Source organism: Gigantopelta aegis, chromosome 3 (genome assembly GCF_016097555.1).
Source record: "Gigantopelta aegis isolate Gae_Host chromosome 3, Gae_host_genome, whole genome shotgun sequence".
Taxonomy (NCBI): domain Eukaryota; kingdom Metazoa; phylum Mollusca; class Gastropoda; order Neomphalida; family Peltospiridae; genus Gigantopelta; species Gigantopelta aegis.
This window is the reverse complement of record NC_054701.1, coordinates 93,101,745-93,125,135: the sequence shown is the minus strand read 5'-3', so window position 1 is coordinate 93,125,135 and position 23,391 is coordinate 93,101,745. Positions and strand designations below refer to the sequence as shown.

At 35.5% G+C, this 23,391-nt stretch overlaps 1 protein-coding gene across 2 annotated transcripts; it reads right to left on the bottom strand.

Annotated features, from left to right (window-relative positions):
* Positions 1 to 1,602: 1,602 nt before the first annotated feature.
* On the bottom strand, positions 1,603 to 23,361 carry LOC121369363 (TBCC domain-containing protein 1-like). Of its 2 annotated transcripts, XM_041494396.1 has the most exons (19): positions 23,280 to 23,361; positions 16,582 to 16,695; positions 15,566 to 15,627; positions 15,165 to 15,227; positions 14,738 to 14,838; positions 12,737 to 12,845; positions 11,835 to 11,892; positions 10,609 to 10,784; positions 9,717 to 9,783; positions 9,264 to 9,384; positions 8,805 to 8,895; positions 7,934 to 7,982; positions 7,048 to 7,127; positions 6,641 to 6,763; positions 6,091 to 6,217; positions 5,913 to 5,961; positions 3,887 to 3,984; positions 2,564 to 2,713; positions 1,603 to 2,011 (listed from the first exon to the last, which is right to left on the bottom strand). In XM_041494396.1, exons 2-19 carry the CDS (start codon positions 16,672 to 16,674, stop codon positions 1,937 to 1,939), a joined length of 1,692 nt encoding a protein of 563 aa, XP_041350330.1. In that variant the 5' UTR covers positions 16,675 to 16,695; positions 23,280 to 23,361; the 3' UTR covers positions 1,603 to 1,936. The 2 variants fall into 2 exon arrangements, with proteins under 2 accessions (XP_041350330.1, XP_041350328.1); XM_041494394.1 differs by lacking the exon at positions 5,913 to 5,961 and having other exon boundaries at positions 6,042 to 6,217.
* Positions 23,362 to 23,391: the final 30 nt, after the last annotated feature.

Genomic DNA, 23,391 nt, shown 5'->3' with positions numbered 1-23,391 from the left:
ATAGTTTGTCTGTCAAAAAGCAAACCTTTTTTTTTTTTTTGCAATATATTTTTCCTTTTTGTATTCATGTAAAATGTAATTAATCACAAAATATATTTATTTATAATTTTGAAGCTGCAATCTCATCTCTATCTTTTTTTTTTTTTTAATACCAACCACAAACACAAGCATTTTTGTTTTGCTGTCAACAGGTATCATTGGCATCAACTGCCAAGATGCAACTCAAAAATCTTGTCATAATTTTTGGACACTATTTGTACTATTTGGATCTGCTATACTAGTCACAAGTTACGGGCCAGTATCAAATTTTACCTTACTTTTTCCAAAATTAAACAAAAATTCAGAGGTGATGATATGTAATGAAAAGTAGGTTACAGACTTGAATAAAGCATTTCAGATTGTATGTGCATGAGCCTTTTACTCGCAGCTTGTTTGTGGCCGGTAGAAAGCGTATGGCAAATGCATAAAAAACCCAAGATTGTTTGACTTTAAAAAAAATAATTCTGACTGAGCAGAACACCTGGCTGAAAACTGCATGATGCACGTGAAACTCCTTTTATATGTTGACACTTTTCATGTTGGATTAGGGTTGGGAGGGTAAACATTTCTTTACAAATAGGCTTTGGATAACCATCCTACCGAAACGTAAACAGAGCATTCGGGACTGGTCGAGCCCTGCCATATCTGAAAGATAGCATATCCATACGACAAGTAGCGAGATGCCTGCAAGTGAGACATTCCGTCATCCATTAACTGCAAAGACATTCCCAAACCACTGGCCCAGCAATGGGCTACCCCTCTCAGAGGTAGTGTCAGTGTGGTCCTTAATTTGTTGTGACTAGTATATTATAGATGTTATATATATTAATAATGCAAAGTATTTTCCCAAATGGTTATGGAACAAGATGAAATATTTAGAAATGTTTTTAATATTTTGTACATGCACAAGAAAGACACCTACATATTGTTAGTTTCACTAAAGCTGCATTTGAATATGACTATGACTTGGACTGCAGATAGCATTTAAAGGAAACTGAAGAATAGCAGGCCCAAATCGGTTTTAAATGCTTAAATATTAAAAAATGTATTGGAGAGATTGCAACTTTAAAAAATGGGGGTTTTTTTATTTGTAAAGGGTATCATTTACCACCTTTAGTAATATTTACAATATATTTTTGTTAAAGTACTGTTCTATTAAAATTTATTAGCAATTATCAAAAAATTGTTTAATATTTTCTATTACTTTCTAGTTGTCAAAAACTGATATTTGACTCGCATCCAATGGATAGACATTTATATTTTTTGTCGGTCTGGTGTTAAAAATGTTTTCATTTAGCTGAAGTTTGCTTAGAATGAAAAAATCTACTATTTTGATGGTTTAATTTTGTTTAACCCAGTGGTAAAACACTAGCCTGATGTGTGGTCAGTCTGGGATCGATCTCCAACGGTGGGCTCATTCGGCCAGTGCACCACAAATGGTATATCAAAGACCAAGGTGTGTGTTGTCCTGTTTGTGGGATGATAAAGATCCCTTGCTACCCAATTGCTGATGATTAATAAATCAAGGTGTTGTTAAACAAACTTTAACAATAAAAACAGCTGAACAGTTAAATTTTTATTATACATAATATTTAAATTATAACCAATATACAAAAAATATATATATTATAATGGACGGACGACAAGAGATCATGAGAATAATCAAGATAATGGGTTTTGAATTAAAAATGTTAAATTCATGTGCTTGGGAGAAATAATCGAGATAATGGGTTTTGAAATCACAATGTTAAATTCATGTGCTTGGTAGAAATAATCCAAACAGTCCGAGTCTAACGTCCGACATCATACGGTTCTGCATTGACGATTTGTTGGTGTTTATTAGCTGTTGTAAAGAATAATTCACAGTCTGGCAGTCGGTGTAACGGGTTTAATTATCTCATTGCTTGGTGGTCTGGAGGGGAACCACAAGGCTGTCCACTTCTCGCTTGTGTCCAGTTTCGGCCAACCAAATCTATTAAAACAAATAATCAAATTTGGATTTATATTTCTTTAATCATAAGGTAATGTTCGTGGGTAGAATGATCTGAACATAGTTTAATAATTAAGGTAGGAATTCCTTGTAAACTGAACTGACTGATAAGTGTTTTCTTACTGTTAATATTAATGACAGAAATATTTTTCCACTTGGTACATTGTTCAGTAAGTAGCTATCAAGTGTCAAACATATAGCGTCTGTGACATGAAGTATACAATAAATGAGAAACCTACCATCACCATATAGGCTACATTGTTAAGTACAAACATAAACAGTAATGAAAAACATAAGTACAAAAATAAAATTCTGGAAAGAATAATTTTATTACTTAGTAGAGACAATGAAATATGGTATCTTCTGACTAATAGTAACATTTAGTAACAAATGTTACTAAGTACAAATCTTTAACATACATAAAATCCTGTTTTCAGTGTGCAAAGAATAATTTAATTAAAAAGTAGAGACAACATACATGAAATCCTGTTTTCAGCTTGTAAAACAAATTATTAAAAAGTAAAGACAACATACATGAAATCTGGTTTCGACAAGACTCTGGAATTCTTTTCTCTGGTCACGTGTTAGTCCTGCGTCTTTGACCATCTTCTGCCAGCGATCAATGGCCTTCTGCCGCTGAGTGACAGCTCGTTGATAGCGACTTGGCAGGCCTCCTGGTATCGACTGCAGAGAGAGATGGTCAAAACTACTTTCACAAATTATATAACCAAGCTGACAATATCTTTAGTTAATAATAAATGAAATGTTTAAACTATGGAACCAATTAAAATTTTGTATTCCTCCAAACAATGGTGTTCAAAGTAACACCGGTAAAGAATGTTTTTATTATAGTTCCCAACTATACACCCAGACTGAATAATAGCTTCTGGCACTCGTCCTTTTGTAGATGGTTTTTCTGACACTAGTCTTAAGAAAATCCTTAGAGCTGGCTCCAAAAATTGATTTTCTTGAGACTTGTGTCAGAAACACCATCTACAAAAGGACGAGTGCCAGAAATATTTTCTAGTTCAATTATGCTTATAATTTTAGTATAATTATTATAAAATTCACTGCATTTTATTTTTGTACCATGACGTCACTCCTTCTCTCAGCTGATATATGTTAAGTCACTAAAAAGAATGTATGCAGTGTTACATATTACATGACGTCAGGTACTACCTTGCTTACAGAATGACATAATCAACAGGTAGTAATGGCCGTCTACCTCCTAAACGATGAGAAACAATGAAAAGGGCACATTCACGTCTTGGGGACGTGTGCTAGACGTTTTTCTGGAACCTTTCTACTGGTTGATTGAACTAGAAATCTTTGTGTGACTTACTAACAACAAGTCTTTAAGGTGTATTTTTCCATAGATATGATGGCACATACCTTAGTCTTTGATAGACCAATTTTACAGAACTGGCTGGAATGGGAACAACCCAATTTGTCTCCTGGAGTGGATGGATCCTGTCACTCAGTGGACCTCAAGTTCAAGTGCTAGTACAGAGTTACATCTATACTCACACTCGAGTTGGCTTTACGACATATAGGGGACTGGATCCAACTCGCAAGGCAGTGCTCACCTGCCGTGCGTGGGTCGGAAGATTGAACCCCTCATGGACCCCTTCTCGGACTGGGGTTTTTTCCTGTCCCAATTATACATTATACATTTCTTTTACATCCAATAGATGATGATTAATTAATCAATGTGCTCTATTGGTGTCGTTAAACTAAACAAACATAACATACAGTTGGCTGGTCACATTAACAATAATAACACAATTTAACAAAATGGACTATTTGTTTTTCGTTTGTGCAGTAAAAGTGTAGAAATGTCGCAGACCGATCACTTACGTTGGTGGGTCCGGTTATCTCGAAAGGAATGTTGAATGTGAAGAACTCCTGGACGGGGAGCAGCTCCCAGATCGGCTGGTCATCTCGGTGGTCGGGACCTGCACGGCACAGATATCAACAAATAACTGACGTATCTTTAGCACAAGTAAAACAGATAACTATTAACAACAATACAGATCTACAGTACAAAAGATGTATGATATTAATACACTGTGCTATCTCGAGCACATGTCTATATAACTTGTATACTGTTGACTATTAACAGCAAGGAATACGTAGTACATACCAACATCAAAAACTATTAATACACTGTGCTATCTCTAGCACATATCTATATTACCCATATACTACTGACCATTCACAACTAATAAATATATCTGCAATACACACAGACATCAACAGACTAATACACTATTCTACAATCAATAAACACAAACTCCTGTAAACATATTTGAGGTGTTCTTGATGGCAAGACAAACATTTAGCTATAATATATATTCAGGATCACACCCAAAAATTCCACTTTGATTTCGTTAGAAATACACATGTACATATAAACACTACATCTACCCATATAACATGCTGATTAATGTCAATAAATCACATTTTATGACACTGAATCCTTAACACTCAAGGGCTCTGTGGACATTGTCATGTTCAGTGTAAACAAAATACCAGCACCAAAGTGAAGGATTTACCAACACACAGACTGTGTCAAGACATGACCATATAGTCCGTATATAAATTTTACATGCATAAAAACTAACATCTGACCCCTCACCACAGGCCTCACGCTTGTACAATTGCTGGTGATGAGTAGAGTAAATTTTGACAGGTTGAGATATCTATTATCTATATAATCGAAAAGAACTAGGCTGGTGTTTCTCAATCAAATACATGTCAATTAAATGGTTACAGTTCCAACCAATAAAGGAGTTGGGGGAGGAAGCTAATGGTTTTACCTGGGGACCAGTAACTTTTCTAGGCTAGTAGACCCCAAGCTAATGGAAATAATTCTTAATTTCTAGCCCAGACAAATGAAACAAATCCACATAAAAAAAATAATAATAAAAAACCCTGTCTGTGAGTGTCAAGCAAAGTACATAACTGATGAGATGTAGCAGACAACATACCGACACAGAGAGGCTGGTCCCAGACATTGAGGTGAGCTGTGACGCCCACCTTGGCCATGTGTTCCTCGAGTCGTGGGTAGTGAGTGTAATACTAAGTATATAACTGATGAGATGTAGCAGACAACATACCGACACAGAGAGGCTGGTCCCAGACATTGAGGTGAGCTGTGACGCCCACCTTGGCCATGTGTTCCTCGTGGGTAGTGAGTGTAATACTAAGTATATAACTGATGAGATGTAGCCAACAACATACCGACACAGAGAGGCTGGTCCCAGACATTGAGGTGAGCTGTGACGCCCACCTTGGCCATGTGTTCCTCGAGTCGTGGGTAGTGAGTGTAATACTAAGTATATAACTGATGAGATGTAGCAGACAACATACCGACACAGAGAGGCTGGTCCCAGACATTGAGGTGAGCTGTGACGCCCACCTTGGCCATGTGTTCCTCGTGGGTAGTGAGTGTAATACTAAGTATATAACTGATGAGATGTAGCCAACAACATACCGACACAGAGAGGCTGGTCCCAGACATTGAGGTGAGCTGTGACGCCCACCTTGGCCATGTGTTCCTCGAGTCGTGGGTAGTGAGTGTGATACTAAGTATATAACTGATGAGATGTAGCCAACAACATACCGACACAGAGAGGCTGGTCCCAAACATTGAGGTGAGCCGTGATGCCCACCTTGGCCATGTGTTCTTCGAGTCGTGGGTAGTGAGTGTGATACTAAGTATATAACTGATGAGATGTAGCCAACAACATACCGACACAGAGAGGCTGGTCCCAAACATTGAGGTGAGCCGTGATGCCCACCTTGTCCATGTGTTCCTCGAGTCGTGGGTAGTGAGTGTGATACTAAGTATATAACTGATGAGATGTAGCAGACAACATACCAACACAGAGAGGCTGGTCCCAGACATTGAGGTGAGCCGTGATGCCCACCTTGTCCATGTGTTCCTCGAGTCGTGGGTAGTGAGTGTGATACTAAGTATATAACTGATGAGATGTAGCCAACAACATACCAACACAGAGAGGCTGGTCCCAGACATTGAGGTGAGCCGTGATGCCCACCTTGGCCATGTGTTCCTCGAGTCGTGGGTAGTGAGTGTGATACGGCGCCAGTAGCACTGTGTCGTTACCACCGAGTAACAGAGGTCGGGTTGGGGTCATTAGATGTAACGTGCACAGCGTGCAGCCACTGAAACAGAATATTTCATAATGTTAATTTTCATCTGCCTCCATTAGTTATCTTCCAGTAACTTTGTTATCATTCTGTAATTTTAATTATCTTCCAGCAACCATTTTAAGTATCTTCCACTATTTCAATTTCCTACCAGTAACTGTTAAGGGAGCGATAATTATCGACATTTTCACAAGCATACAAAGCATACGCTTTTCTGGTACCTCCCAACTGGCCTTTAAAAACATACCTCAGAAGAATTGTTTTAAAAATGAGCACAGGCATTAACACCCTTCTTATTAGCCCACAATTTTTATGTTCATGGAACAATTGTCAATAGTCCCTAAGGCCTAATGAATGATTAAGGGGCTTAGAAGATGCCATTATGTTTTATGAGTATCCTAAAGTGTTTTTATATCTGCCCAAGTGACAATATCATACCTGACCATGACATTTCTGGAGCAGGCAATCAGAGTGACGTTTTCACAGTTACTGAAGTGGATGGACGTCTCAACGGGACCGAGCACAACCGTGGTGTAGCGACACTTCTCGATCGTCACAGACCTGCAGATAAAAACACGTATAGAACACAAGTTATTACAAACATTGCTATATATAATTTAGTACAAAAACAAATAGTTAAATGTTGTTTATCATTGATAAAAAAAAAAGTACAACAGAGAAGTGACAATCTTTGTCAGATATTATTTGACAAAAATATATAAAAGAAAAAAAAATCAGGCTGAATTCTAATGAGTAAAACAACAAGAAAAACCCAAACTATACAAGTATATACATTATATCGTGCCAGTGTTATTTGTGTGATATTTCACTAGTAGTGTAGTTACCTGAGAGGAGAAAGCAGGTAGAGGAAGGAGTAGTGACATCTGTGTATCTTCACACAACTCATCTCCAGTGTGCCAGAACTCTGCATAACATAAAGAAAACTTTAAAAGCTGGGTTTTCAAAGCCTCTCTATGTCTCATACACGTGTAACTACATACATTTACAATGTTTGAACACCAGCATTTAAGAAAAACAGGTCATAAATTGGGCCCAATGTATACTTGACCTGGCCTCTCTAGCCAAGTGCATTCGTTCCCCTGTTTCAATAAGGTCTGGTCCGAGCATCCCAACAGCCAATCACTGGTTGGAATCTACTATTTTGCCCCGGGTATCCTTTTGCCTGTTGTCCAAGGGAGTGAAGGGGTCATGCACTTGGGTAGAAATGTCGGGTTATGCATGAAAAGAAAATATAATCCAAATAACCAAAAGTTACAAAAAACACATAGAATATGCAAAACATATACTTCTACTACGATAACTACTATTAATATACATGTAGAAACATATACTTCTACTACGACTACCATTAATATACATGTAGAAACATATACTCCTACTACGATAACTACTATTAATATACATGTAGAAACATATACTTCTACTACGATAACTACTATTAATATACATGTAGAAAAATATACCAATAAGTGAAGTCACTTGCAACTAAGTTGAAATAACTTTTACATAAATTTTAAATATTGATTTTGGTTTTTTTTAAAGCTATCTTTGATTTTTTTTAGAAGTATTTCTGCATCCCTGTAATTTTGCTTATTTATTGTTTTATCAATCAGAAATAAGTTGTCGTATTTATTTTGGATATATAAATAATGTCTTGTTGCTTAAAGCCCTACAAGTGTGCATGTTGTATTGATCTCAATGTTTTCTTACCCGAGCAACTGTCTGCTTGCCAACCTGACTCATAATTATCATCTTGTTACTGAAAAAAGAAGACAAAAATCAGTTCTATTTGTGTTTTTCCACTAGATAACAAACTGACTAAACACAGTGTTACCATAAAAATATACAATATTGGGAGCATACCACCAAATTAAATCTCACAAACACAAATAGTAAGTTTATTTATTTAGCTGAAGCTGGTATATACAGCCATTTCATCTACATGTATAGCACTACTACTACTGTAACAGTAACCATACATTTCACCATTTCATCAACATATATAGCATAACTACTACTGTAACAGTAACCATACATCTCACCATTTCATCAACATGTATAGCACAACTACTACTGTAACAGTAACCATACATCTCACCATTTCATCAACATGTATAGCACAACTACTACTGTAACAGTAACCATACATCTCACCATTTCATCAACATATATAGCACTACTACTACTGTAACAGTAACCATACATCTCACCATTTCAGTTAATTGATGAGACCTGGAGACCAAGTTGATTATTTCAAAAATAACAAGAACAGTCTTTGACTATCCTAGTTCCGCACAAAACTTGTTATACTAATTTTACGGACATAGTTCCAAGCAAATAACACAAATTTATTGGCCAAATAAAAAAAAAATATGACAAGTCCCGTAAATTATTTTACCAATGGTATGCACAGTAGTATTTAATGCTTGGTTTAAAAGTGGGGAGTGGGGTGGGGCACTTTAATTTTTTTACTTCATTTTTGTTTCTCATGTTACCAAGCAAACCAAAAGCCCTAATCACTTTCTACGATTAAACCAGTAACACTAATCATAAAAATTAAATTGATATAAATAATGCTCACCCTTTTGTGTTGGCTTTGGGTACAATATTAGCATTAGTGGCTATTTTTCCTCTCTTCGTTGAACTAACAACATCACTCTTTGAGTCATCACCTATAGATACGTAAATCAATGTTTACACTGGATTTACATGAGTCAAACAACTTGCAGTTACTCAATAGTACATATTGCAGTAAGAAGTTAAAATTTACAAACTAAGCTACCTGAAAACTTTAATAATGTAACTGGCTAGCTCTTGCACAAACCCAATTATTTTCAAAACAAAATATCAATTATTACATAAAATTACTTCGCTAAATTAACATAAAATTTGCCAATTGTTTTTGAAATTCACAATTGGCAAATTTGGCGAGTAGCAAAATCAAATTCTACAATGAAATGAGACAAACTTTCATTCTGTAAACAAAGTTAATGTTTGAAGTCTGTCATGAATCACAAGTTGGAATAAAAATTCAACTCACCAGCAAAAGGCCAGGACAGTCTAACACCAGATGCAATGCAAGCCGAGACACCAAACGGGTTCTGTGTGAGGTAATCTTTCACCCAAGTCTGGAAGATTCGTACGGAAAACGTCTTGTTTACCTGGACAAAAAAACAATATTTAGTTATTAACCAGTACAATAAGCAACAGGTAATAACAATTGGAGATTGAAGGCACAGTAATAATTTAATAATAGACCTAAGACGTTTTAAATAAACAACATTACTAAGTCATTAAAAATGCAAATTAATAACTTTAAAAATTATGCTGATCTGAAGATGATATAAATTGAATTTATTAATCTAAAGCAAATTTCATATATAAATGAAATACTCTTGCACAGAAAAAAATACATTAATTAAAAAGTTATTATTTTTTCATGTGTCAATGTATTTTAAATAAGTATGAAGAAGCAAAGTGTAAAGATTCTTACTTTCGAGTATCCACTGTGTACATGCACCACTGGCATTGTGGCTATTTCTTGTAGTGGCAACAGGCTTCTGTAGTAAAAATAAATCAGATGTATAAGTCATTTCCAAAAAAAAATAAAAAAAATAAAACAAGCCTTACCCGAGATAGAAATGTCCACCATCATGTGTATTTTTCTATCCCATATGACCACATGTGATGGATTCTTATAGTTTCAACTACAATAAACTGATTCCGTAAATAAACAAATAATTTGTTATATCTCACCTTTTGTATTTGTCGAGGCAAGACATTAAATAAAAGCAAGAACTGCAGAACATATGTAATGAGATTTCAAATATTAATTATGAACTCAAGTTTATTGACGCCAAAAACAAATATGGTAGTGTCAGAGTTCAAACAATATTTTAATAAAGAGTAAAACCAAAATGCTAAGAGCAATACAATTATGTCCAACCTAACAAAGAAATTTTTGTTAAAAAAAAAAAAAGTAATAATAATCAGTTAAATCTTTCGACAGATTTCAGTGAAGAGGGACATAGGCATGCGGGCTCCCATTTTTTTTTAGGTGGGCAGGCTGGCGTTTGCCCAAAATAAACAAAAATACCTAAATCTGAATAACAACATTTATTCATATTAGCATTTCTGCCAAACAGCTATATAGGTTTGTAAATGAATCACTACACATTTTTACATAGTTTTCAACTACTTTTGAGGGTAGAATGATGGAAACCCATGGTAAAAAGGTCTCAGGTAAGCACATTTTGCAAGAATATCTATTATTTTTTACAGAAATTGAGGTTTTGCTCCAGCACTAGGGAGGCAGTTGACCCCCCAGCCCCAGTCTTCTGTGCTTATGAAGGGGAAGTGAATAAGAAAACTTCAGCGGAACTTACTTAAACTTGTCGATGGATCCGTCAAGCAGACAGCTGAGCGCCTCAATGGCTCTTAGAGACAGGTTCCCCGGTTGAGATCCACTGATCCGCGGAATACTGTCCGGCTCAGCCAGCAGCTCCAGCATCTCACTGAGGTGGTTCTGAACAAACACTAGGTGGCTGTGGTCATCCATCGACTGACAATAACAAACACAGCATTCTTAACAACTAGGTGGCTGTGGTCGTCCATCGACTGTGACAATAACAAACACAGCATTCTTAACAACCAGATGGCTGTGGTCATCTATCGACTGACAATAACAAACACAGCATGCTAAACAACCAGGTGGCTGTGGTCGTCCATCGACTGATAATAACAAACACAGCATTCTTAACAACCAGGTGGCTGTGGTCGTCCATCGACTGTGACAATAACAAACACAGCATGCTAAACAACCAGGTGGCTGTGGTCGTCCATCGACTGACAATAACAAACACAGCATGCTAAACAACCAGGTGACTGTGCTCGTCCATCGACTGACAATAACAAACACAGCATTCTTAACAACCAGGTGGCTGTGGTCGTCCGTCGACTGACAATAACAAACACAGCATTCTTAACAACCAGATGGCTGTGGTTGTCTACTGACTGACAATAACAAAAAAAAGCATTCTTAACAACCAGGTGGCTGTGGTCGTCCATCGACTGACAATAACAAACACAGCATTCTTAACAACCAGGAGGCTGTGGTCATCCATCGACTGACAATAACAAACACAGCATGCTTAACATCCAGGTGGCTGTGGTCGTCCATCGACTGTGACAATAACAAACACAGCATTCTTAACAACCAGGTGGCTGTGGTTGTCCATCAACTGACAATAACAAACACAGCATTCTTAAGTATAATCAAAATCAACAGCTTGGATTTGTTCTATTAATACCCAGAAATAATGTAATTAAAGTATTAAGAACATCATTTGTAAATTATTTGAATTACAATCACAATGAATTCAGCTCTGAAGACTCCAAAGATTTTAAATACTTCGATTTATGCTAAACTTACTCTGCAATACTTCAGTCTAGTAACATAATTGGTACTCTTGCTACTGCCACCACAAGTATTAGTGACAATATTCCACCATTACCTTTGTACCCCAAGGATCATCATAGTATTACCTTTGTTCCCCAGGAATAACCATTATTATCTTACCTTTTTTCCCAGGGATAATCATTATTATATTACCTTTGTTCCTCTTGGTGTAGATCTTCCCTCCAAGTCAACAGAAGACTGTGTCGGCCATCTTTCAAGAGTTAAGATACTAATACATGTTTATTTTTTGCTACAAAATGACAGTGTTCGGCACACAAAAAAAACAATGATCATCGATCAATGGTTGTAATAGGACATATTGTTTGTTTGTTTTGATTAATGACACCACTAGAGCACATTGATTTATTTGTCATCAGCTATTGGACACATTTGGTAACCCACTACAATTTTCCATTACAAGCAAAGGATCTTTTATATGCACCATCTCAGACAGGACTGCACATACCACGGCCTTTGATATACCAGTCATGGTGCACTGGCTGGAACAAGACATAGCCCAATGGGCTCACCGACAGGGAGGACATATTGAGGAACATTGATTTTACAATCAAATGCACAGACCAACTTATTTATAAATACTGAACACCCTGTACCCAACTTCCATCCCACGTCCCACAAGGATGCTAGTCCATAAAGCTACACCCACCCACCCACCAGCAGGTTATCACAACTTTAACTGGCACCAGTAGTTGGCCCACTTGCACCAAAAGCAACTCACTATAATGGCTGGTCAATTTGCCCCAATCTATTTAAATATGTACTGTTTTCTCAAATGTCAAACTTTCCTAATTAGTTGGTCTGCTCTCCCCACTTCCAATTTTCATGTGATGACTCTTGCACATAAAAATTTGGGTCACAAATAACCAAATATAACATTCAGATGACTATTTGTAATAATGTTTATAATCAAAATACATATTTTGGTTTTACTTATCAGCTCCCCTTAACATTTTTAAAGATGAACTTGGGAGGACATTAACAAAGTTTAACCTGGTATATTAGAAACTGGTGACAGACGCTGTAAGAGAGGATACTCGTCGCCAGCTACGAGTGATGCCCGGAGCGACACGCGGTACAGCTGCTGGATGTACAGATAGAGAACCATCTTGTATGTGTCCACACTCAGCTTCAGGCGCAGGCTGTCTGTAACACACACACAAATAGGTGAAACAACATATATCTACTGTTATTTCCAGTTATATTGTAACGCTTATTAGTAAGTAAATGTATTTCGAACTTATCTCAAACTTATCTATTTTTTTTTTTTATATATACAGATAGCATGCAATGTTTCAGTCACAATGTAGAGGGCTAGTTCATGAATTTTTTTTTTTACACTAAAAACAAAACATTTACTTTTATTAGACATCTAGTTGAATATGATGTTTTATTCATGACTGTTTGGTCACTATATTTGTAAAGCAATATGTTTTAAATATTTCTATTATATCAGCAGTTACAATGGACTTCATTTGCATTCAGACCTGTCAACCCTCCCGGATTCCGCAGGAGTCTCCCGTTATTTGATCAAATCTCCTTTACTCTGTGCGGGAGACAGTTTCTCCTGTTAAATGACATTTTTGTAAGCATAAAAAAAAATCGATCCTCTTTTGTCAAAATAACATAAGGGAAGTAACTCTCACCTTTTTTTTCTCATTCGGAAAATGTCGACTACTTTCGGTTTCTGAGAATGTAACAGGCCGAATTGTCCCGACTGTTTAACCTTTGCCGAAGTGAGAATTGTGGGATAGCCTATTTATATTGTTAAAAAAGCACATGGAGTTTATAAAATGACATGTTATTATAATGTTTGTTATCATCGTAATGGCTACGAAGCGTGTTTGAATTGTAAAATGTCTTCCCACTGGATTAGGGTTAGGGTTAACTGCAAGACTCCGAGTTGACAGCGATACACACGATGCTTGTTAAAATCACATGTCACAGCAAGACAACGAAAAGACCAATTAGCTGTATAAACATACTTGTGTCAGTTAATTTTGTATGTTTGTGCAGTAAAATGTTGGTTATAAGGGTACTCTTCAAGAAATTATTTTTGTACAATTAAAAAATGTTGTTTGACATTGACATAAAGTTACTCACGGAAATGGGTATAATTCCGGTATATTTCACACGATGTCCGTAATGAGGTTTTACTTATGATTAATGAAAATACAATGTTTATTGCATCATTATAATGATTTTAAATAAGTACCACGCCACCGTTCCTCATTATAGTAAAAACTGAATATTAATTTATAAGATTTATATAAATTTGTCTTTGGTACTTAGGTACACTAACCACAAATGATAATGTAACGCAACCTGTAAGGCTGTAAGTGTAATACCGTAAATGTACTAATTAATTTATTTTTTTCTTGTTCATGTTCTTAACATTAATTTTTTGGATCAAATATTTTTTTTTTAAATATGTATTAAATCATAATAATATTTAAACTTTAAAAAAAAAAAAAAAAAAAAAATGTTTTTACTTGTTTTTTCTTTGTTTTTTTAATGCCAAGATCTAAGGTTAAGAAGTATATATGACATTATATAGTATTCATATAACTTATTGTAATAATGTTTTTTTTAAATCTTGCGATTTTGGGTTAAATTGTGTGAATTTAAAAAATCTCCTGCTTTTTGACAAAATCTCCTGCTTTTTCAACACACACCTCCTGCTTTCTCTTGACTAAAGGTTGACAGGTCTGTTTGCATTTGACATTAAGAACTATAAACATGTTTATGTCAAAGTAGGTGACATAAGTTTGTATTGTTGTCAATTTTGATAATTAGTCCTTTCGATGGAAGCCAACCGTAGTCTAGAAATTACAGTTATACTGAATGGTGGTTTTTCTAAACCTACTTCCTTCATGCAACCAATTTTCAAGAGACTGATATAAGTTTTATAGCTAATAAAATGACAATGGTTGCTATTTAAAAATACTGAACACCCTGTACCCAACTTCCATCCCACATCCCACAAGGATGCTAGTCCATTGCCTCTAAAGCTACACCCACCCATACACACATCTTACCTGCTTTGGCTTGAGACTGAGCGTGAACAAATTTTTCATCCCATTCAATTCTCTCAACAGGTGACACAGAGTCACAAAACAGATGACATGACGAGAAGTACCTAAATATAAAACATAAATATCACGTAACTCGCATAGTAAAAATATTTAATTTTTATAAATCAGTAACTATTGCTTTGCTACATTTGTTTTATAGCAGGATTAAAATAATTTCACCAGAGTTAACTTTAAATTATTACACACAATCTACAATAATATGGTGAATGTATAAGAACTTTTAAGTAAATGTTTATTACAGATATACATTTTTTATATTCTGTATTATTAAAAATAATTTTGTAGGGTTTATAAGCTAAAGTGTTTTTGGGTTTTTTAATTTAAACAAACCAGTGTTACTAGTTTTAAAAATCTGTAACAAAACACTTACATCCATGCAAGGTCTTCTGTCAGATGGAGCTTGTTACAGGCAATGTGCTTCCACACTGAGTAGCTAAAACAAAACAATCATAAACAGAAATATAGAAATTAAAACCTAATACAATATATAGAGTAACTGTAATATAACATTCAATACAATTCAAAACAAATCCATTTAAAAAAAATTTACTAGATATATTCTTAAAAAACTGATAATTTAATTTTAGAAGCAAACATCTTTTCAATAACTCTTTAAGAATTGTATTTTTTAAGTATTGTGAAAACACCTCTTTTAATCTTAAACATCAAGTGTTTTCTACAACGTAACTTTGTGAACTTAACTAAATAATTTTAGCGTACTTTTTGCTAGGAATTTTGTTATTACTATGAGTGAACAATCATTAAATATACCTGAGCAATGGAAAACCAGTCTCCCCTTTGTTCTTGGCGTAAATCACAATCTTCTTAATATTCTGGTGGAAAAAAACATGTTCAAGATTTGTACTTGTAGATAAAACTAAAAGCAAAATGAGAATAACACAATTTTTACCACAGCAGGCACTCATAACGGGGAAAATAAAAACAATAATTTCTCATGCATTGGTTTAACGTACACTACTATTGGACGATTTGATGCCAACAAACCAATCACCTTGTCGGTACTAAATATGATGTCATCACGATTTGGCAAAGAACACACAATGACGTCACGTAGTTTAAAGCATCTGCGTTTGTCTTTCTGGTTTCAGTGTTAAACTTGTAATAAAATGGTAGTTTAATGCAATGCATTGTAGATTTTTTTAAACAGAATATACAGAACTTTGGGTTTTGAAACTTATCTGTGAAATGTGAATTAAAAAAAAAGTTAGAGCAATACCCAGAACAGTAAAGTAGTTTACGTCGTTTCTATATACATGTACGTGTAGCTGATGTATATATATCGAAAATAAAGGCTTTAAGAAAAACGCAAATAGCTGGGGTAATAAATAGAATAACAAACTCGCTACCAGTTATTATCAAATTTATGTCCCGGGTGAAATTATTTTCACTTGTCACTCACTAAAACTCGTGACAAGTAAAATTTATTTCACTCGGGACATAAATTTGATAATAACTGGTAACTTGTTTATTATCTTCTATGTAGCTTCTGTCAACACTGAAATAAATGATAGTGTTGGTATATAACACAAGGATATTACAATACTGAGCATTGATAATTAATACTCTTGTAGTTGTAGTACTATATATTTTGTTTAATTCACATGCTAAGGGGTGCTAAAAATCACTCTCCTTGAACTAATCTCCAGGAAGTGATGGGGAGCCAGTCATAACTCCCCTTAAACCGTAAACCTTAAACGGTGAGGTCAGATATTAATGGTATCACTTAAAACACTCATATGTATAATGTTAACATTAACTTTACTTACACTGAAATTAAGGCGGGGGTGAGGTGTGACTGGCAGAGCTCCGTAACTGAACGGTTCCGCCTTCACCCACAGACTGACAGACACTCCAGACATCTCCACTCATTTAGGAAGCATCTAAACAAAAAACAAACATTATTAGTGATGTAGGCTATTATTAGATAATTACTATTCATGTATTTGGTGATGAAAACAATGCTACTTAAATAATCTCCGACAGTGTTGCTCATGCTTCATTGCATGTACATCAAGCTTTTTCTAATTTATAAGAGATTGTGATTTCCACAATCTGATTAGCCATAATAATAATTTTCAAAAATATTTTTTTTTAAACCAGTGGGTGCACAATTTCAGGAATTTTCTGTGGTGATTTATAAAACAACAAATTTAATTAATAATTATTGGTTAGGCTAGTTTGATCTTACATGACACTAATCCTGCGAAGGTGGCATCACACTATTATGTGATGTCTGGGACAATGATCAAAGACAAGTTTTTATTTGACTTAACTTTTTTCTTTTTATAGGGAGATCAATTTCAGTGGGAATAAGCAATCGGTTCTAAAATACATCAATATTTAAAAGATGGCAGATAAAGTTATAAGCTACATTTTTATTAAAATTTGCTATGTATGTGCTACAAATGAGCAGTAAACTGGCTGTTATATAGCAAAGGTTGCCACATCAAGAACTAAAGAATGCATCAGCTGTAGTCGTAGTTACATCATAAATGTAGTGCATATAACTATGTCACCTGTTTCAGTAAATAGGCATTTACGGTAACAGAGGTCATGGTATGTATTATCCTGTCTATGAGATGATATTTTTTTAAGTAGCCCATGGCATGGTCCTTTATAATATGCCCAATGCCATATAACAGCAATTAAAATGTGTTTAGTGCATCATTTAAAAAAACATCTACCTTCCTTCTCTGTTCTCAAAGCTCAATAGTACAATTGGTCTATGGTTGATAACACTCACTTTTTGCACCCTTGTTTTGGCTTTGTACACAATAAATGTAACAAAAAAAAATTAATATCATAATTGATATATTTGACGAATGGTACTTTTTATTTAGAATCTTTTAAAACTTAAACTTAATACTTTGTCTAAAATTATGAAAAATAAAAACATACTGACATGTACAGAATGAATGAATGTTTAATGACACCCCAGCACATCAGCTATAGGGTGTCAGAGAACTTGTAACTCTTTTGACAGGGGTCATGGTAACTAGACCATTTTTTATTTCAATGAGGGTGCACCAAAATAGTTAATTTAGAATCTGAATGATGTCAGTATTCCAATGACATCACTTTGCATTTCCTTACAATAACAATAAACTATAGTCCATCCCAAAGGGATCGCCTTTTTTCATACTATGAAATTTACTACAATTTATTTCTGAGCTGATTGTTTTCAAACTTGAACACAAAAATAGTATTTTTAGTTATTTTCAAAATACTTTTACTTTTCTTCTTACAACAAACCAAACAGAATTTATTTTTATTTTTTTTAATTTTGTAGGTTGACGGAAAGAATATTTCTGTTTTATATTGGAATTTGTCCAGTGTGAGGACAAATTCAATATAAAATTGTTATTGAAACATTTTTGTTTCAAAATTACTAATTAATACACTCCAGTGTGTTTGAAGAATATCTTGTACTTAAAAAATTTGTACTATTTATGAAATATGGATTTTAAGTACAATTACAGTAAGATCAGGTATAGCGAGCTCAATGAGAGTCTAGATAATGTGTTGTGACATAACAAATTCAATACTCTGATTTTCATGATAACAGGAAGACAGGGTTAAGGGTGGGGTTTTTTTTATGAAAGTCACTGTGAAGGTTGGTTAATTAACAGTGCCTGCAATTGCCATTGGTTGCACTTCAATTTTCAAAAATATCCAGTGTGACCCATCACCAGGCCAAAATGGTTCGATATCACACCCTCAGTTTCATTGACATCACTATATCAGTACATGCTTTGCATCCAGTTCCATATGTGGAATGTTTATATGCAATAACATTTATCTCATCTTATATGGATTGTTGTTAAAAAAAAAAATGCCCACAGAGTGTAAGTGAAGAATAAATCATTGAATTGGCATCTGTCTAAAGAGCTCGCCTAAACTACTCTTATTGTCTGAACCAAATTGTTAACAACTACGAAAAATTACTCTTCTACCTTTAATTGCCGTTAGATTTCCTCCAAAGTTTGTCCAGACAAAAATCTTGAAAAAACCATTACAATGACAGATTCCACATACCAGATGATAACTGTCACCTATATCGAATTCGCTGAGAGCGCATAGGGCAAATAGCATGTAATTTTGTGCCAGCTGCCATTTTGACTTTTTTTGGAATATTCTTCAAGAGGGGTGAAAGGATAGGACTTAATCTAACAACGTCATAACATGTTATGATATAAAAGCAAACGTGATGACATCATTTTTTTTTTTTTTTTTTTTTTTTTTTTTTTTTTTTTTTTAATGATACCACTAGAGATCATTGATTTCATATTAATTGTGTCACATACTATGGAGGCTTTCACCCCTCTTGAAGAGTATTCCATAAACAAGCAACATGGCAGAGGGCAGAAAACTACATGTATTTTTTCCTATACAATCTCAGCAAAGACGATATCGGCGACATCGTTGCAGTCTCGTGTGTGTAATCTGTATATTTGTAGTGGGTTTTTTGCGATTTGTGTCTGGACAAACTTTGGAGGAAATCTAACGGTAATTAATGGTAGGAGTAATTTTTTGTAGTTGTTAACAATTTGGTTCAGACAATAGTCTCTTAGTAACTTTAGTCTCTAGGTAGCAGCATAAATGCATCCAATTCCATATGTGGAATGTTTATATGCAATAAAATTTATCTCATCTTATATGGATTGCCCACAGAGTGTAATTGAATTGGTTACTAGTCACTTCGTACCATGGTCATTTCGTACCATAGTCATTTCGTACCTAATTTGGTCGTTTCATACCCTGGTCATTTCGTACCTTGGTCATTTTGTACCATTGCAAAAAGTCATTTCATACCTTGGTCATTTCGTACCATGGTCATTTCGTACCATTGTAAAAAGTCATTTCGTACCTTGGTTATTTCGTACCATAACTGAAAGTCATATCGTACCATGGTATAACAATTTATAACAATCACCCCGGTAATGTCTTTTACAAAATAACATTAAATTACAAATTTGTGGTTAATTTAAGGGATATTTTATCAGCAAAAGACTAAAAATTATTGCCACTTTGTATAAACATTAGCAATTGGCTAATTTGGCAATCAGTAAGGTAGTTAATGTTTTAATGGCTGTTATTGTTTATTTCTTAAACAAATAAGATGCAAATAAGCAAGTTTGAAAAGAAAACCTAATAAATAAATAATATTTTGTTGGTCCATTATATTGTTTTGTTGTTTTTGATTAATTATCTGGAGCCATTTCACACAAAATCGAAGTTGGCAGTTAGTAGTAAATACCATATACGGCAGGTAAAATGGAAATAACAGTTGACAGGTATTATGGGTATCAATAACGATATGCTGCACAATAACGTGTTCTGGTTTTCAAACTGTCAAAATAAAGTTTTAAAACAAAACCCACTGCTTTTATGCTATAGTCAATTCGTTTTCTATATACTGGAATGAAATGACTAGGGTACGAAATGACTAGGGTACGAAATGACTGAGGTACGAAATGACTTTTCACAATGGTACGAAATGACTAGGGTACGAAATGACTTTTTGCAATGGTACGAAATGACCAAGGTATGAAATGACTAGGGTACGAAATGACCAGGCAGCATGGTACGAAATGGATGGTACGATATGACTTGGGTACGAAGTGACTATGATTTATTGAAATGGCATCTGTCTAAAGGACCGGCCTCGGTGGCGTCGTGGCAGGCCATTGGTCTACAGGCTGGTAGGTACTGGGTTCGAATCCCAGTCGAGGCATGGGATTTTTAATCCAGATACCGACTCTAAACCCTGAGTGAGTGCTCCGCAAGGTTCAATGGGTAGGTGTAAACCACTTGCACCGACCAGTGATCCATAACTGGTTCAACAAAGGCCATGGTTTGTGCTATCCTGCCTGTGGGAAGCGCAAATAAAAGATCCCTTGCTGCCAATCGAAGAGTAGCCCATGTAATGGCGACAGCGGGTTTCCTCTCAAAATCTGTGTGGTCCTTAACCATATGTCTGACGCCATATAACCGTAAATAAAATGTGTTGAGTGCGTCGTTAAATAAAACATTTCTTTCTGTCTAAAGAGCTGGCCTAAACTACTCTAGGTAGCAGCTAGCCCGAGTACTCTGACTGTAAGAGAGCTAGACGGACATTTGGACATAAACACGCTCTCATTACAGTCAGAGACCAACCTATGTCTTTTTTTGGCAATTCCTGACTACCAGACGGTAGGCAACGAATCCCGCTCTAATACCACAACAATCCTATGTTTGACGTCAAATACCTTTACATCAATCATTTTCGAGTTAAGTGATACAAAAAAATCCACATATTAATCACTAATACACTTACTACAGAAAGAAACCCGACAGCACCCACATTCAGCTACGCTTCGTGACACTCCGTCGCAACAATTGCAAAGCTCGGCGATCTATTTCGAGACGTAGACCACGTGATCGCGCACTGGGCGATTCCGCCTTGTGCAGCAGTTACAGGGGCCGTCTCATATCAAGCGGTTATTATTTTCATAAACAAATCGTCAGTCAAAAAAGAACTTGTAAATCAGCGACAAATATCATTGTCGTACTGTTAACTGCCAATGCGTATTGATGGGTAATCTCATTAATTGTGGCTACATTCTACGCTGAAAAAAGTTCTAAACCTTTTTTTAAAACTCCCACACACCCTCTCGTTCTGAGTACAGTTTGTGGCCCTGATCAGAAATCGTGGTAGCGTACTTGAACATCAAACTGATATAAGCAGGTTAATTCCCGACATCGGACCTGGCAGTCATTTGTGGCCATACATGCATACGGCGAAACTCATCGCCATCGGTCCCTAGGCGTCAGCTTGTCTACTATGACGGAACTCCTGTCTACAACTGATCATTGAGTATTGTGTTACAGAATCGGTCTTTGTTCAGTTGTTGAAAACAATTGGGCTGTGTTCTACGTAGGTTAATTCATTGTCAATAATTATTAACTACCATACATATATGTGATTTACATTTGCTTAGATAAAACGATCGTTCATATCAAATTAGTTATTAAGCAAACAGAATACTTACAACCAACCCAAAACAAAATTTGAACTATTTTTATTACTTAATTTACTAGTATCCTACCGCCTTTTTCTTCTTTATTTTTCTTTTTGCTTTTTAATGAGATATTACACCACAGTTTCACATTTGAGTCATTTCCGCATATTTCTTAGGGAGTGGGTTTCAGCTCAGTCGTTTGAGTGTTCGCATCGCAGGATCGAACAACCTCGATGGATCCATTCAACCAATTGATTTCTTTGTCATTCCAACTAATGCACCAGAACTGGTCAGTGGCCTGTGGGAAAGTACATATAAAAGATCCATTGCTAATGTAGCGGGTTTCTTCTCCAATACTCATATCAGAGTTACCAAATGTTTGACATCCAATAGCTAGTGATTAATTAATCAATGTGCTCTAGTGGTGTCGTTGAACAAAACAAATTTCAGTATTTTTTAGTTTGATCTGAATAGCAAAACAACTATAAGATAAGTTTTAAAGATCGAATGAGCTATGCACCGATTCAATTTTGATTTTGCAGTAACAAGCATTGCCATCCTTCCCCTTAACGCCTCGGAATACATCTTATGATACCCCATCCCCTCAAGAGCGTTACGTAATTGTTGGAGAAAAAAAACCCCCACACACACACTCTACTACTGTACTAATGACTAATTCATAAAACATAAAATAATCAAATTAAATTACTACTTACTTTATCTTTCATAAGAGGAGGCAGTACGTAGCACATACCTTTGCCGTATCCTGTCGATAACACCCAAATGTATCCTTCAAATTCAAAATGGAATCAATAATGTGTAATTGTTTTGGTTTAATGACGTAATGAAATCCAAATTCATCCAAAACGGCATTAGCCAACTCTTCCATGTTGTAACTTCGCTTGATATGAGACAGCCCCTGTAACTGCTGCACAAGGCGGAATCGCCCAGTGCGCGATCACGTGGTCTACGTCTCGAAATAGATCGCCGAGCTTTGCAATTGTTGCGACGGGGTGTCACGAAGGGTAGCTGAATGTGGGTGCTGTCGGGTTTCTTTCTGTAGTAAGTGTATTAGTGATTAATATGTGGATTTTTTTGTATCACTTAACTCGAAAATGATTGATGTAAAGGTATTTGACGTCAAACATAGGATTGTTGTGGTATTAGAGCGGGACTCGTTGCCTACCGTCTGGTAGTCAGGAATTGCCAAAAAAAGACATAGGTTGGTCTCTGACTGTAATGAGAGCGTGTTTATGTCCAAATGTCCGTCTAGCTCTCTTACAGTCAGAGTACTCGGGCTAGGTAGCAGCATAAATTCACATTATTTATTGTGTACAAAGTAACAAAGCTAAAAAAAAGTGTCAGAAAAGCTATTTTTATGCCATTTTGTGAATTTAATTTTTAGAAAATACAGAAAGAAAAAGACCAAATCTCAATTCTGATCTTTAAAACGTCACTTTTACCTGCAGATATTTAGATCGCCTTAAAAAATATTCTGTACTTGTCTCCCTTGACTGTACTGACGTCCCTAAGAAATCTAAATTTTGATTAGCTACAAGATTCCCAGTATTGACC

Coding starts and splice junctions, on each gene's coding strand:
- LOC121369363 (XM_041494394.1), bottom strand. CDS start 16,674: ATGTCTGGAGTGTCTGTCAGTCTGTGGGTGAAGGCGGAACCGTTCAGT. Junction 12,846..14,737: donor TCAGTCTCAAGCCAAAGCAG/GTAAGATGTGTG, acceptor TGTGTGTTACAG/ACAGCCTGCGCCTGAAGCTG. Junction 11,893..12,736: donor TCACTCGTAGCTGGCGACGA/GTATCCTCTCTT, acceptor AACTCTTGAAAG/ATGGCCGACACAGTCTTCTG.